The following is a 17,611-nucleotide window of genomic DNA, read 5'->3' as shown; positions in this document are numbered from 1 at the left end:
ATATTCCTTTACCACGCATAGATTTACAACGATTTTCGTTGTAAATGTATGCATGGTAAGGGCATACTCTTGGGAAAGGTTATACTCCTCCCCTGTACCCTTACGTGTCCCCCCAGCCCACAAACCTTCGTCTAATTACCCCTGCCCTAAAACCTCAATTTTTTTTTTTAAATTAAAACTCCCCTTACCTCTTCACGTCGTCGTCTCTTCTCCTTCATCTTCCTTGATGACGTTCTAGGTCGTAAAGAGGAAGCAGAAGTTTCTTTCCGTTTCCTCTCTAACGACGCCGATTACCTCCACTTCTCTTTGTCACTTCATTTTCGTTTTTTAAAAAGAATTTTTTTTTGGGGGGGGGGACACCCCCAAGCCCCCTTTTTATTCTCACGCTTTTTTGGGGGGGGGTGGAGACCCCCAAAAAGCCCTCTTTTTTTTGTTGTCTTTACCACACATGCCTTTACTACGCATCTCGTAGTAAAGGTATGGGTGATAAAGGCTTTCGTGGTAACCACACATGCGCTCTAATGCATGCGTGGTAAAGGCTTTCGTGGAAACGGTCGCGTTGTAGTGGCCGTTTCCCATCCTAGGGATTACCTTACTATTGAACCTGATGACTAATCAGTAAGTACACCCATTGAGCACTTTGCATTAAGAGTAGGTAGGTATAGAGGCCCAAGGCTTACTCAGGGAGGGGGTGTTGCATAGAGCTTAAGAACTCAGTTAAGCAGGACACAACAATCATTAATTCATTGCCTACCAAAAAGAAAAGCTACTTTAATCACTAAATGCTGCAAAACTCTACACACTTAACTACAGAGGCTCAAATGCAGCAACATGAAACATGGATTCACTGTATAGGGCATTCAGCCAATAATATCTTTAGGCTGCATGCAGATTATTAAAAATAAGTATACCATTCAGTGCGAGGTATAATAAATGGTCGTCTATGGCCTTACAGGATACACATTCCAGTCACTTCTCTAGGGCCTTAGCTAACGCCAATATGACTGTTCATAAAATGTAATGTAGCTGCCCCAGTGTCTGTTACTGTAAGCATTCTCACAATATTTAAGTCTTACAGCTGTCCATTAAAGATCTCAAGTGTGTGTTCGGCCAGAGACTGCTGCACGCGAGGCCCGGAAAGTGGCCACAATAGCGCTGCCCTGGTTCTGACTACTTCTGTGATCAGGACCGGTTCTAGGATTTTTGGGGCCCTGGGCAGAAGGGGAATGTGCGAGGCCCCTCTAATTTGTATAAACTTGACCTATTCAGGGTTGCCTCCATCTCAATAGAGGCTCCTGTCCCTGAATCTGCAGCCCCTCCCTTTCAGCCGCCTACGAGCACCTCTTAACAGCTCATAAAGGGCTGAAGGTGTGAGGGTTGCTTATCTCCAGAGAGGGTTAAGGCTGCCAGGGAGCTAAACAGCAGGGCAATAGTCCTCTTGCTGTGCCTCTGCGCGGGTGGGGGAAGGAGACCTAATTGCAGGACAAAAGTGAGGATTGTACCTTCTTGCAACTCTGACTGCCCCCCACCCCAGGGTCCACCTCTGTACAACATAGCAGTGAGGCCAGGGGAGGAGGCCCACTAAGGTGGCGCGCTTGCAAGGTGGCACCTTTCATGCCGTGGCCTGACTGTGTCGCATTGGTGCGTGAACCCAAGTTGGAGGGCTGACTGTGGGGCCCTGGACTGCGCACCACACTGCCCATTCCCAGCACTAGCCCTGTCTGTGATGTCTCTGGTCCCTGCAAAAGTGCTTATTCTTCTGAGTCGGGAGTGGAGGGGCTGCACTGGCACAGGAAGGCAGACACTGCATTTGCTTTGCATTTGTAGTGTAGTTCCTATATTCCCAATAGGCTCTGCGCATTGGAATAACATAAACTGTAGTTTAGACTTAGGACTGAGGTCATCTAGGTCCCTACTGAAAATGTTAGACTTAATTAGGTATGCCAGCTAGCTCAGAGGTCACTAGAAACTTTCTCGAATGAACAGGAATGAGTTAACTTTCCTGATTAGACAAGAAGGGATTAGTTTCTGACAACCGCATAAACATGACAACTTTGCTCCCCCCAGAATAAGGAGTATATCTCCAGAGTCGTGTGAAAACAATAGACAGCTATTTCACTCAGTCAATCTTGCATGCTTAGTTTCACCAGAAGTGCAGAGAAATAGAGAGACGGGCGTTTTCAATAAAAGGTGTTATTTATTGAGCAATCTTCTTTCTCATGCAAGAGAAATTAATTGCCACAATTGCAATACTTATCATGAAGTAAAGTGCGTACAGTAAAAGGAGTATTATGAAATAATACTGTAAAAGCATTTATATGGTTTCTGAGCCATATGATACTTAAAACGGATAAAATATATACATACTTAAAATCATTGACTAAACGTGCTCAACTGGTGCTTCTAAGATATGCCTACCCTGGTGTACCTAACCTAAGCCTATTACGTGGGAAGGAGTAAGTGAGCTGCAGTTTAAGTTAAGTTAGTTTTGCCAAGAATCTGAATCAAGAATTCTCTAAGGATCTAATCAGCTCCGTACCTTGGTTATAGAATGAAGGAGGTCTTGTATCTCTCTCTCAGGACTCGATCTCCCAGCAACCCGCAAGGGTGACTGGAAACACTGGAGCTGACTTTTCTCGGCAGGAGAAAAGACATCGTCTCTCTCAGTGCGTCAATGGGAGGGTCGGCTTCCTTCGGCACTCGCATCAGCTCGGCTTCGGATAAGTAGATAGCCGATCTGCTCCAAACCACCGTGTGTTTGCTTAAGGCAGAGGCTGGTATATTTATACCTGGAAGGTGCCGAGTTTGACGTAAGGTTGGACATAAGACGTCACTAAGAACTGGCAGTTCTTTTAGGACTCCAGGAGTTCTAGGACAAATCAAAAAAGAAGCAGGGGGAATTCCCGGGCTGCTGGAGGCTTGGTTTGTTTAAAGAACGCGTTGTACCTTCTAGGAGTCTAGGGGAGTAGCCTTGCCGTATTTGGACTGCATTGGCTATGACTAAATATGGACATGATTCTTATGCCTTTATAAGGATATGATTTGTTATAACCACATAAGGTCATGAATCGGGAATATTTAATTAGGGTCCTAGATCCAATTACAACACCCACTCCACGTATAATGTCCATCATTACTAAATACTAAGCAATACTAAACATATAACGATGCATGTGTTTTCCAACCCACCCCAAAATACATAAGCTGCATTTGAAATGGTATGTACACGAAAAATGAGTATCATACTGTACGTTTTAAGCAGAGGTAACATTCAGATAATGCATTTATGGTACGTTGGCTGAATGATTTGCGAAAATTACATTTATGAAATGGCTCTTAATACAGAAGAGAAGGTCGAGACCATTTAATCACATATTTATACAAGACTGTACATGTGCTAGAGGCTAATTCAAAATATTGTCTCTAGAGTCCTAAAAATAGAAGTTCTGTTCTCTAAGAATAGTTCTACTTTAAGCAGAGTATCATGTGCCAAAAAGGGGTAAATATTTTGGGAACAGGAGAAAAATAATTTTGCTCTCGGGAAGAGAAAAAAAATAGTTCCAATGTTTTTAGAGTTCTGTTTATCAAAACTGAAGGCCGAATTCAGAGTTCAGTGAACGCTGTGTGCTCGCTGTTTCAAAAGTTATTCTCGTTGTTAGGAGAGAACATCAAATCAGATAGGCTGGTGAAAAATTTGTCTACAACAGTAAGTGAAAGTTCTACCAAGTTTGAAAAAGCTGAAATAGTGCATATGTGAGTTTCATTGCTATCATCGATGTCAAGATCAGCAATGCTCACAGAAGGTTGTACCTGTGTGGTGCCGCTTTCATCTCGTACTTCACCGCTACCTAATCGTAATGGTGAAGTCTCAACGAATGCCGTCATCAAAATAGGTAGCCGCTGGGGACAACACGTTGCATGAGCCGTTACCGAACCAAGCAAAGTATCGATATCCATAGGTACTGCTGATGGTAGTGTAAGACAGACGTCCAACATGCATTCTTTTCCGCATAGCAAACACCGGAGCACAGGTAAGATGCAATCTTGCCAGATTGGTCTGAATGAAAGAAACCAGGTAGTATTTAGATCTCTTAGCCGGGCCAATCCGAGGACCTTAGTAATCCGTTCTCGGTATCGTGTTGCTAGGATCATTTCTTCCATTGTTGCCTGGGTTTGGTCTGTGACTTGGCTTGCCATATCGAAGCAGAAGGAACAAAAATAAGATTCCTGCTACGAGTCCCAAAAGAAGAGGCAGGCCGCCGAATACAGAATGCACAAAATTCGGGAAGATGCCAAGAACTGCTTCGAAGGGTGTTAGCAGTCCCGAAAAAAATGTCTTAAATACATGTGCGATGCCACTGGTATCAGACATGTTTAAGATTTGACTTAACATTTCTACGAAATGCAAGGGGCAATTTGTCGATAATAGGGTATGTATCTCTGCTGCTGTCCTTGCAACTTGCAGATCATACGTCTCTTTGGACGAGGTTAAAGGCACAGTTGTCTGTAAAAGAGTAGACTTCATTCTGCTTAAAGTATCAATTCGAATAGAAGAGATATTCAAAGAAGGCCATATTGCTGCCTCCATGTCTGGATTGCTGTTTGGATACAATACTTGCATACAACAAGTGACCATGGAAGAAACGCTCACGAGATAGGCTTTTCCTGGCACCATGCCACAACAGCTGCAGTCATTTATTACAACGTAGCTGTCGTTGGAAAGCTGTCTGAAAAAAGGTTCTATCTGTGCAGCTGGGGTGCCGTGCTGGTGACATGAAAGGTTATGTGATGAACCTTCGCAGGCTCCATGCAAGTTAATTCCTTGACACAGAAGTGTACCGCTTAGTAAATTTTTACAGTTGTTACCACTAAGACATGGGAAACATCCTTTACAACGCAACTTTTACCACGCAGTGCTTTTACATCGCACCTTTTACAACGCAAACCATTACAACGCATTGCGCTGGGGGCGCTCTAGGATAGGGAATAGATTTAATTTACTATCCAACACCTTCCCTACTATCCACGGGGACTGGAGTTGGAATAGTAAATTAAACTATTCACTATCCAGCACCCCTCAACACTATGCGTTGTAAAGGCATGCGTTGTAAAAGTTGCGATGTAAAAGCATGCGTGGTAAAATCATGCGTTGTAATGTCATACATCCCTAAGAAATACCTCTTTCTTGCCCCCACTCCAACATCTATGTGTATAAGGCAAATTCCATGTGGACTTGATGTATCCTTTACCCAACCTTTCATACAGGCCTGCTGGTATATACTTTTGGCAGTATTGAAACTGAAAAGTTGTTATCGGAATTGTAATTGTACCATGTATTATCCATTCAATGACAGGTCTCTCTGACATTGTCAATGGTAATCTCTCAAGTTTTTCAATGCTCAGAATCAAATAGTCCGCTCCTTTTTGTGCCAAACTGATTTGTTTATCAGTAAGGTTAAAGATAGAGAATAATGACGTTGTGTTGAGTAGACGCCATGGCACGTAGCCTGAACGCAGGTTTTGTAACGTCCAGCCTAGCTGTACAATAGAACGTAATTGGGACTGGCCATGTTGTAACATTAGCAAGTCCTGCTCTATTATATCAATAGCAGATGATACAATACTGTCCAGTGAATACATTCTGGAGGACAGAGTCGTTAACCTATTGTCCACTACAGAAAGTGATTTTTCCAAATTAATACGATCAATTTCTCGTATTTTTTCTGCAGTTTCAATTTGTGTTATTTTCCAAGCTTCATTGTAAGCTGCGTATATACCGGCGTATATGAAACGTTTTTGACGCTGTTTGCGAGGTCCCAATATGAAATCTCGCAAGTCAGCACCTTCTTTAAGTAAAGTCAAGTGTTGCTTAATTTCAGCCAGTGTGGATTTCTGTAGCCAATCGAGGCATAGTTTCCCTCAACTGTATGTTGTTATAGTCCCTGGATGTTGTCTCTGGGAATATCTTGGGTCTGGCCTATTCTGTTTGAACCCCTGTATTTTGTTCAGGAATCTATCTTGACAGTTATTAGTGTCTGTGGGCCAGATCAACCATTTGTTCCAATCAGGAATAGTTCTGTTTTGTTTCAAAATATATGACACGTCTACCCCCTCATCTGTAGTGTTGTTTCTATCAGGCATAGGCTTTGGTATAGACGGGTTTTTATCATGGCTAGGCCAAGACAGGTTGTTTGTTGAATGGTGTCATTCAGGAATATTATCTGTTCTGGGATCATGCAGGCACTGAATAATGATTCTAAACCTTGTACCTGCCATTCTTTTGTACCCCAGATGATTTTTTGTTTCAATGTTGTTTTTCCAAAATTCAAAACCAAATGTAGACATTTTTTCATAACATTTTCCAGAATAAATCAATTTAGTATTTGTCAACATATTTTTCATTCCTGTCTTATTTAACATTTTGAAATAAAACGTTTCTGGATCAGTTGTGTTAAATCCTGAGAAGTACAGGAATTTCTCATAAAATGTTTTTGATCTGCCTTTTGGCGGAGTTGGACAATGTTCCCATTGGTTATAAGTCAAAACATTTCTAGGATTAGCAGATTTATGCAAATAGTGATGACCATAATGATTATAGCAATACATTTCTTCATAATTTGATGAACCCTGCAAATAATCATGTTTGTTGAATTTTGCTGACATTTCTAAATCTGACATCATATTATTAATATTTTCAAAGTCCCAATCATCAGAGAAAGTACTTGGTTTTACAAAGTCACTTAATGAAATCTTGAATTGATGTGGATATTTCAAGAGCTCAACCGGGCCATAGATTTCATAATCAGTATTGTCCCATGCTACACCACCAGGTATAGGAATGGCTGTGATGTTCACTGATGATAGTTCTCTTTTTTCGATGTGAGAAGATCTGCGTGGTTTCAGGACCAAGTTGATGTTCTGACTTGCTGTGTCCATTGTACTATATTTTCCAATCAATAAATCTACACAAACTTAAAACCAAAATGAGCCAAAGCAGGAGGAAAAGTACACCTAACACAATCCATAATTCAATCCATGGTGAAATCAGATATGTTTCTTTGAGTTGATGAAAGAGTTCTGTAATCTTGTCTTTGAAAGTTTTTGTTGCTGGTTTGTCTCCATGTTCACTTGGATCATCGGAAAAGTCATCGTAATTGATGAAGTAGCCAGATGCAGTTCTGTCAATTGGTGGAATTGCTCCCGGATTTCCTTTAGTCTTTGTATCTTCTTTTGTTACATTAGTATAGTCCGAGGCTACATCGTTGTAGACAGGTGTTTCTTGACGAACTGTTGCAATTTGGGTTTCAAGAGGCACAAGTTCCATGGCTTTGTTGCATAGTCCTTTTTTATTCACTGCAGGTTTATCAAAAGTGATTAGTCTTTCAGTTTGAACCTCTTGGATTGTAGCAAGATTTGGTCTTCTGCTACTTCTTGGGAGTCCACTGGGCCTACTACTTATTATTAGCCACATGATTGTGGTTTTACCAGGTCGATTCATTCAACTCGGTTCTCTTTTTTACCAGCAAGGGGCGGTAGTACTACTGATCTTGTTCCGCTGACAGCTAAGACAGGTACTGCTTTTCTGTAAGAAGGCCCAAATTCCTTCTTCACCGCGATCTTTTCTCTGACTATATCCTCAATCTTTGGAATCCAGACAGGTCTTGCTGGGGCAGGTGGTTTTTCTTCAGTGGTCGTTGGCTTTAGTTTTAGTTACTTAGACTTCTTCTTGTTTCATTTAAGTCCTGTAAAACAGCCAAACGATCTTTGATATTAAAGGCGTTTTCTTTCACCACTGAAGTGTGACAATCCAGGTCCTGGATAATCATTCTAGTACCCAACAAAAGTTCGTACGGACTGATACCTCCTAGAGATTTTCTTGGCAGATTATTAAGACTACGTTGGACACTTATTAGATGTTTGACCCACCCATCACCCGAACCTAATACCCTCGCCGTTATAGATTGCTTTATGTCACGGTTTTTTCTTTCCACTACAGCATTACCCTCAGGATGGAAGGGAGAAGAGTACCGCAATGCAATGCCCATGCTGGTCATGGCCTCCTTGTAAGCCCGAGAGATAAACGCAGGACCCTGGTCAGAATGTAGCATGCCAATGTGCCGATAAAGACTCGCAAATCTTTTATAACAGTTCTGGCGTCAGCCGAGCGCTGGGGGCCTCAGCTAAATGAATCTCGTCTTAATATTTATGGGATCGCATTTTTCCATGTGGATGTCTGCGTATAGATAGCCTGATGCTATCTAATAGAGGTGTCTGGGCAGGTGTCTGGTCCGGTTCACAACTGCGATCTCTATTGCAGTCCTGACAATCCATTGCAAAGTTATAAACTTGCACGCTCATTCCCGGCCACCAGTATTCTGATTGTAATTCTATTAGAGATTTCAAGATCTCTTGGTGCCTCAGACCCATTCCCATGTGTGCTTCTTGAATCAAGTAAGCCCTCCGGTTCGTGTTGGGAATTACTCTATCCCCCACTCCAGGGATTTGAGCAAAAGGAGCGGAGTTTGCATCTATTATGTATGTATTACCGAGTGGATTATTTAGAGGTAACGCCACATAGTTGCCTTTCAATGAGGCTTTTACTGCTAGCAGTGTTTCACCGTCTAGTTGTTTTTTCGTACGCTTTGTTGTAGCTACGGAAGCTGATTGAACAGCTGCCGCCGTGGCTCTGTTAGCCAATGAATTCCCATCAACGTGAACGCCATCACGTCGATGAGTCAGTGTATGTATCACGTGAGTCTTTCGTAGTTCTTTCTGTAAAAGAACTACTTGTTCCCAGAGCTTTTTATGCTTTATTGTGGCACCTGTCTCATCTTTGTAACCGTTTTTGATCCATGTCTGCATGTCATTATTGTAAGACTGGATGCAATAATGCGAATCGCACACTATTGGCGTGGGGAATTCGCAATCAGCATTCTCAAGCACCATCTTTAAAGATCTTATTTCAGCTCGCTGAGCTGTACAGTTTCTGATTGATTCAGTTTTGGTGATTATCGGTCTGAATTTACCTAAGCGCCAGCGACCTTTAACAATCGCGCACGATGCATTGTAAGATTTGTTATCCACAACGTAGTGTTGTGCAAATCTGTCCGTGTAAATTACACAGGTGTACTGTTCGAGAGGCAGAATTTCGATTGACAGAGGATATTCATGTTCGTATTCCAGATTTTCTAGTTTTTTCATTTTCGGATCAAATGCTTGTTTCACGTCTTCTGCAGCAAGATAATTTTCCCATTGTATCCATTTTGGATCTAATGCCACAGCATTCGGAATGCGTGGTCTTGTTACTGCCTCCAGGGCTGATACTGCTGTTCAAACAGATATGCTCTTGCCTTGGGCTAGGGCTCTTTCTTTTGCTACAGCAGTTTGAACCGCAGTCAGATTTTTTTCAGTAGAACTGAATTTCATTTCAGATTGTGTGTACAAGTGTGATTTATAAGCTATTGGTACCGTTTCTCCCTCATTAGAGGTCAGGTATGTGAATCCGCATCTTCCTGGGATGACTCGGATTACAAGGTTGCGTTCGTTTGCGCGTGTTTGCAGTTTTGTTTTAGTTAACATGTATGTTTGTACTGATCGTAAAATTTCTGTGTGTTTCTGAGTCCAATTAATTGGTTTGAAATCAGGTTTTATTAATTCGTAGAGAGGTTTAACTCTCTCTGCATAATTTAGAATGTATGTTCTTCCGAAATTCAGGAAACCTAGTATTGATTGTAAGTTCTTCAGCGTTTTTGGAGTTTGGAGTTCTGCACGCCTCTCTAAGAAGTTGTCTGCTAGGCTTTTGCCTTCACTTGATAATTCATATCCTAAAAACAGGACAGTTAGGTGAGCAATTCGTGACTTTTTAAAGTTGAATTTGTACCCTTCAGATGCGAACCCAAGTATGATGGTGTTCACTCTTTTCAAGTGTGTCTCCAGGTCATCGTCTGTAAGATAGATATCGTCGACATAAGATAATGCCTCATCGTCGTACATTTGTAGTAACTCTGTTACCCTCGCTGAGAATAATCCTGGGCTATTCTTGAATCCCTGTGGGAGACGGCAAAATTGTTTTTGGGCCCCCATACAGGAGAAAGCGGTCAAATATCTGCTTTCTGGTGCTATATTTTGACAGATATCTAATGTCGCTTTATATTTTTTGCGCACAATGTTATTCATTAGTGCTGCACTGTGTGAGTTTTATACTGCAAATGTTTTGCAGTAGGAGTTTAGGTGTCTGTAGTCCAAAACTAGACGATAAGAATCGTCTGGCTTGGAGACAGGAAACAAAGGATTGTTCATTTGTGAGGTGCATGTTTCAATCAACCACCGAAATTCAAGTTGATCTAAGATCTCTTTTACTTGTTTTTTTAGCTTCTTGCTTAACTGGATACTGCCTTTGTGCAGTTGGTTGATTTTTTAACTGAATTTTGTGTTGAGGAGAATCCTCATCCCATCCTACATGATTTTTATATAATGGAGGGGCTTGGGCCACTGCCCAATTTCTAGCAAATGTGTATTTTTTCTATGAATTGGAATGTGATTTGAGAAGGCAGGCATAATCATTTCTTCGCCATGTGGGCACTCCCTGACAAACTCTGGTGGCCAGTCTTTCTGAGCTTATGCACCACTCACAGAGATCCAAAATGGGTTCCTGGTCTGTAATAGTCAAGTACAACGCTTATCCTACTAGACATACATAGGTTAACCTAGCATACAACATCCATGTTGTAAATGGGTGGAGGGAAGGACCTAGTTGCAGGAGATTAGTAGATCATTTTAAGCAGAGAGGGCAGTAGGCAATTCTCTCTTTGCAGCAACAGGTAAAAAGGACAGCAAGTATATTCAGTCACTGCCACCAATCTCAGTCCTTCAAAGCCCATTGAGCCTATTGTAGTCACACTGAATCAAAGCAAGGTGCACATAGTGTACCCCACCAGACCTTAGAGCCCAGCTTTGGGCCTTCAATATACACACAAATACCCAGAACCCAAAGCAATGGTGCATGTTCTCTCAGGCCATGCAAGGGAAATTTTCTGTCCCACATTAAACATATATCTTTGCTGCTTATTTAATATGCTTATGTTGGATAAGGGCAGCGAGAGATAAGATGAGAAAGGCATACCACATCCCTGGTTGTAATATTGCACACTGATAGCATAACTCAGCCTTGCATCCTTCCAAGATGGCTCAGATGGTCTCCATCAACATGGGTAATTATTGTAGCAGTCAGCTACACCACTGTAAAAAAACTCACTATGTGGTGTTGTTTGTATAAATAATTTCACACCCTCGGGTACTAGTGTGCGTTATAAATCTCAATTTCATTTCATTGCCGTTTTCAATTCTAGATTCCAGAAGGGCAGGATCTACACCTACATTGGGGAGGTGGTGGTGTCCGTGAACCCCTACAGGGAGATGGACCTCTATGGGAAAGATGTCATCGATCAGTACCGAGGACGAGAGCTGTACGAGCGGCCGCCTCACCTCTATGCCATCGCCGATGCTGCATACAAGGCCATGAAGCGCAGAGCCAAGGACACTTGCATTGTGATCTCAGGTACAGAGAGTGGGGACCCACCCTCACACCTATTCATTTTTTTCTGACATTCTCCACATAAAGTGTATGTTAGAGGTAATGGATGTGTTACACATCTAAATGTAATACTTTCAATGCAAACTATGACCATTACAGGTTTTAAAACACATGCACAGGAATGACATTTTTATCCATCATGTTCTTATTTATCATGAAACAAAATCACAATTTGTCATTATGATGATTCCTAGTTGACAATGTTTTGTGGCGGTATCTTCCAAGTATTCTAATTGTACTGTTGTTTATGAATTCTGAGGGAATAGGATATTTTAGATCAAACAAATGCCTTATTGTCTTTTATTTTGATGTTATTAACATTTGTTACATGAACATGAGATCAGCCTTACTTGTGCCTGTATTTACAATATGATGAAGATACATGAGAATCTGAGAGGGACTTCTAGCCACAGATTCCTTACCGTAGAATATTCCGCAGGCATCAGACTGGATCTGGACATTTTCAAACAGAACCTCTAAGCGCTCGTGATCAGCGCCGTGTCGGGTGATCAGCGCCGGTTGTGACATTCGTGGTGCCTATATTGTTGCCTCCCCAGCGCACTGACATCAGTTCTTTTCTTTCCCCGCCATCAGATAAGATCTTGAGAGAGCTACCTCAGTCAAATTTTTGGACTATTTTTCAATCTTTTTTCGACCCTTTTTAAGATTTTCCCTCCCGGTGTGCGTAAGGATTTGCCCTAAGAAAACCTGTGGGGTTTAAACTCTGTGGTTCTTGTCACAAACTGATGTCTGTGACAAACCTCCACTTGGTTTGCCTCTGGTGTCTGGAACCGGGGCACCATTCCTAGACCTGTCTCGATTACTTTGCCATGAATACAAAGGTGGTTCGAAAGCAATCATAAAAAATCTTTATTTCGGTGAGTTTTCACCCTAAAAGACATAAATACATTTCATAAAACTTCAGAAATAACAATTCAGGCTGTACAATGTCATTAAAGTCCATTAGGAAATTTCTTAGTGCGAATTTCACATTTTAGTACAGTAGAGTCAGTGACCAGCCTTAAGGCATTGTCTCCTCAAGGACCACATTACACCTAGATATTTAGCCACTGCGAAGACGATTTGGTCCGACAGATCTGTTTTCAGAACTCTGAACGCGGCCAAACACTCAGAGAATCCCAAATTTCTGCATAGGGGGACAACCCATTTTTAACGAGGCTCACTGTAGGCCGGGCAGAAGAAAATTATATGGAGCTCAGAGTCATTGGCCATTCTACAAGCTGGACATACACTGACTGCTTGTTCACTCCACTTGCTTGTAAGTTCTCGTAGTGGGAGGGACCTGTGCCTCCATTGCAAATACAGTTTCCTTAGTAGGGGAGGATATAATTTGTCTAGGGCTGGCTCAAAGCTGTAAGTGTCCTTAGTGCGTAGAAAAGACTCCGTTAGTGGTCCATGGTCTGGTCGGCAACAAAGTGCCATTAATTTACTGTCGCGAAAAACCTTTGCCAGTGTCTTTTTCGGAATGAGTGGGCAGGAGGTTAAAGGATCAGACCACAGCCTCGGGAGGCCTAGGCCCTCTAGCTCGGTTTTGATGAATTTCAGCCATTTGATTTTCCCTACGTTAGGCATAGCAAGCACCTCCTGAAGTCCCTGCCTGTAACTGATCAGTTCTGGGACAGACCACAGCCTGCACCAGTAAGCCAGTGGTCGCAGAGCCAGTTCTTCATCCAAAGGGCGCATCCCTAGATCTAACCTTAAAGGGACAAGGGGCGTGCTAGGGGGAAGAGCTACCACCCTCCGAAAAAACTTATTCTCCTCTTTCACCAGGTCAGAGGAGCCTACATGGCCCCAAAGCTCACACCCATACATGGCAGCCCCCCATGCCTGTGCCCTGTAGATCTGTAAAGGTGGGCCAACAGGCCGGATAGATGACTTATTGTTACCCATGAGCTTCATGATTCCACCTGAGTACTGAATCAATTTGAGGAGTGCTTTGTCTTGATGGTTGCGCCAGGACATTTTTTCATTTAATATAACTCCAAGGTACTCAAAGGTTCTCACCCTTTCAAGTCTGCTCTGTCCGATATTGGGGCTAAAGCGGAATTTTGATGGGGGATTAAACACCATGAATTTAGTCTTTAGGGTGTTAATTTCTAACCCATGGTCCTGACAGAAATCCACAAAGCCGTCTAGGACACGTTGGATACCCATCGCAGACTTTGAAAGCTGCAGGGTGTCGTCGGCGAACATGATCGCCGGCACCCTGAAGCCTGCCAGCTTGGGAGCATCGGAGTTAGCAACCCCATTCAGGTGAGAGATTACCCCGTTGACATAGAGGCAGAACAGGGTCGGTGCAAGCACACAACCCTGCCTTACCCCCCTGTCAACGGGAGCCCCCTCCTTGCCACACCTCACCTGTGCGAAGTTGGCAGTATGGAGACGAATAATCCTCTCCATCAGGCCCTTAGGGACCCCTAGTTTGGCCAACACCTCCCAAAGCTTCCTGCGGGGGACCAGGTCGAAGGCCGCCCTCAGGTCCACGAATACAGTATAGAGGCTGCCACCCTCCAACTGTACCGTTTTCCAGAATATGAGGGCAAGCAGAAAGACCTGATCTATAGTTGAAACCTTCTTTCTAAAACCCGCTTGAAGGGGACTCAGAATATCAAATTCCGTCATCCACTCCAGCAAACGGTCCAGGAGTATCCTAGTAAAGAGCTTTTGTGAAACGTCTATCAGGCTTATTGGCCTGTAATTGGCTGGGAGCAGAGGGGAGCCCCTCTTGAATATAGGGACTATCTCTGCCCCCAGCCAAGTTGGAGGGATCATCATACCATTCAGGATCGCATTAAACAACACCCTGAGGTATGGGGCCCAAATTTTGACTTCGTGTCTATATAGGTCACCTGGAAGCCTATCTAGGCCTGGCGCCTTTCCAGCGGCGAGGCCCAAGATCGCCATGGTGACTTATTCCAAAGTAAATCCATCCATGGAGACTGCACTTTCTGTAAGTTGGACCATTGAAAGTACAGAAGGGGTCGCCAGTTGGTCCGGATTATACGCGCTATACAAGGTTTTAAAATGATCTTCCCAGACAACAGATGCAATGTTTGCCTCTACTGCCGGCAGAGGTTCGGCTGAGCCATGCTTCACTATTTGCCAAAATTTTCGGCCATCTCGCAGTATGAGGGCAGCTATCATTTCAGACCAGTTTTCCTCGTCCCAATCTATTTTAGCGTTGCGTAAAGTGGACTTATAGGCCAACCGATTTTCCCTGATCTTACTGGGAGGATCCCGAATTTTAAGGGATTCTAGTAGGACGGCCTTTGCTCTCCTGCAAGAAGCATTGAACCATGAAGCTCTTCTCCCCTTGGGCTTCTTCGTCCTAATCACCGGGTTCAATACTTCTGCCAGGTTAGAGCATAGCTCAGAATGAGTATCCCTGAGCACAGTAAACTCAACGGCGTTGGCTGGCTGGAGGATAGTAGCATTAACTTTTTCTAGAGCAGGGGGGTCAGTGGCAATAGCTAACTGAGGGATAAGACCCTCAACCTTTTCAAGGGCAGGGACCACTGTCGCATACAGCCTCTGGATGTTATTAGGGTTCTCAAGAAGTTTTAACCATTTGATTCTACGTCTGTTACTGGTTGCGACTAAGCCAGATGGAAATGTTGAGTTTTCTTCTGTGGTACCCATGGGCAAACCATGGGCCGCAAATCTCAATGAAAGCACGTTGTGGTCACTGTCAGTCCTAGCTATTATCCCAAAGTCCCTCACTTTGAGCCAGTCCTTCACTGAAACCAAGATATAGTCAATTCGTGACTCGTGCCCTGGCCTATTGAAGGTATGTTTTGATGGAATATCTCCCTTGAATCGGCCATTGCAAGCCCTCAACGAATGGGAGAACGTAAGAGATGTTATTTGGGTGACAAGAGGTGACCAAGACTTTACAGGGGGGCCCACAGGAGGGGGAATCTCCCAGAGATCATCCTCATCACTAGTTACTCCTGCCAGATGGTCCGGGAGGGGCTCATACTGTATGTTAAAATCTCCCCCAACTATAGGCGAAGGACAGAGAGTAGCAGAATCAAGGAACAGCGCTAGATCCTCAATTGTCCCCGAAGTGCCTGCTATCCCCACCGCTCTTGAGTACACATTGATCAATGCTACACTCGCACCAGATGCCCACTCCAAAACCACGCACTGAAAGTCTGCTGAGTTGGTTTCAAGGATTCTCACCCTGCATCCAAGGTGTGAACCCACCCAGATCAAAAGGCCCCCTGATGGCCTTCCCTTTCCGCCCCATTTTGCCAAGATCTCAAAGGAAGCATATCCCGTTCGGGACTGTTTTTCCCTGGCCCATGTTTCTTGAAACAAGCATATATCGTGTTCTTCAATTAATTCAGCCCACTCTGGAGAATCTAATTTATTGGCCAATCCGGCGACGTTCCAGGAAAGTATGGAAACTCCGCCGGGAGCCACCGTCTTGTCAGTATCTTTAGATACCAAAGTACAGCTGCTTGTCCTAGACTGGCCCTGCTGGTGGAGGGATGGTCCAACCGTTACCACAGAACATGTTTTAAGCGGCACCTCAGAAAGGGAGTTGTCCATATGAGTTTGATCAATTTTAACTTTATCTGTGTGGCTGGTTTTATCGGCTATTTGCTCAGTTAGTGTGGTGCCCACCCAGTGTTCCACAGCATCCCCATCTGTGTGCCAAGTCTCACTTGTAGTTTGATTGCAATCTCCAGGAGGGTGATATAATAGTGGAGGAGCAAATCGACCCAAGGAATTGGCCGAGCAGCAGGCTGGATCTGCTAATGACGATGTGTCCGTGAACCTATGTGTAAGTCAATCCACTTCCTCGAGGCACCCAAATCTATTGTAAGTGGGTGCCCCAGTCCACCCACCGTTTATGTCTTGCCAGTAATTTGGTAGCCCCCCCGTACCCCTTTTCTCGCCGGGATCCAGTTCCAATTCCCTCCCATTTTAGAATATGTCCGTGGCGGATAGAAGTAAGTTAAGGGTCTGGATGCTATGGGCGAGATTACACCTTTATTACTCCAGGAGTAGATGAAATTTGCAGTGTTAGGATCCTCAAATGAAACAATTACACAATCGCCTAAAATAGACTTGTGCGACGTGCCTATCCAAGGGACTCGTCGCATCATAAGAATTTTACTTCTTAGGTGATAGGGTATTGGCCTGTTGACATTGAGCCAATGGATTACTTTGTTTTTTAATGATGCAAAGTCTTCCTGCTGTAGATATGGGAGTTCTGGCACCCCCGTTAGTACAACTACATATGGTCTTACATCGGGGGGAAGGTCTACATAGCCCCTATGGCGATTTTTGGTGGGTTTTGTTCTATGTGTAGTAGATAGTTGGATATTATGGTCTGAGGCCCTCGGAATAGCCGTAACTGTCCGAACTGGTGAAGATTGAACCAGCGGCTGGTTTGTGTCCGCCGCTACCCTGTTAGCAGAAGTACTCATGATTCCCTTATGCCGTGGTTTCGGGATAGGTTTAGCCACCGGGGCTTCAGATGGGATAATAGCAGGTAGTGGTATTGCTACGGGTAATGGTGGAATGTTGGTAGTGGCTGGTGGGCTGGTCGGTATGTTTTTAGATAAAGTCAGGGTGGCTAGGTTTAGGATGCTTTTTTCAGTCTCCAGCAGCTGAGTTTCTATTTTCGAGAGTCTAACTTCGAGGGGGGATAATAATTTTTTTAGTGTTTCCCACACGATTGTTAAGAATTCCACATCCTTCCCTTTTATAGTACATAGTGGTACCCCATCGTTCTCACTTTCAATTCCGAGATTATCATCGTGTTTGCCCACAAATTTTGAAGAGCTAATTTCTATTTCTAATTCAGGGGGGCAGATATTTCCCATTGGAGAGGGTTCAATAGAAACCTGGGGTAATACTTGAGTGGGTAACTGGGCCTGTGCTACCTTGGACTTTTTTCTTGAGTAGGCATAAGTATTATTACGCTTTCATTTATGGTTGATGCCCTTTTGGGGGGTGGGAAGAATCCTCTCACTCATTCCTTTA

General features: G+C 43.5%; 1 protein-coding gene across 1 annotated transcript in view; it reads left to right on the top strand.

The window, feature by feature from the left end:
* LOC144783810 (unconventional myosin-Ig-like) overlaps nucleotides 1-17,611 on the top strand; it is a 1,420,229-nt gene that overhangs the window by 117,170 nt on the left and 1,285,448 nt on the right. Inside the window, exon 2 of the mRNA XM_078662555.1 lies at nucleotides 11,349-11,557. Coding sequence (XP_078518681.1) covers nucleotides 11,349-11,557 — 209 coding nt within the window. The remainder of the gene's footprint in view (nucleotides 1-11,348; nucleotides 11,558-17,611) is intronic.

Source organism: Lissotriton helveticus, chromosome 10, assembly GCF_964261635.1.
Source record: "Lissotriton helveticus chromosome 10, aLisHel1.1, whole genome shotgun sequence".
Taxonomy (NCBI): Eukaryota; Metazoa; Chordata; class Amphibia; order Caudata; family Salamandridae; genus Lissotriton; species Lissotriton helveticus.
Note: the sequence above shows the minus strand (reverse complement) of the source record. Positions and strands in the feature narration are given on the sequence as shown.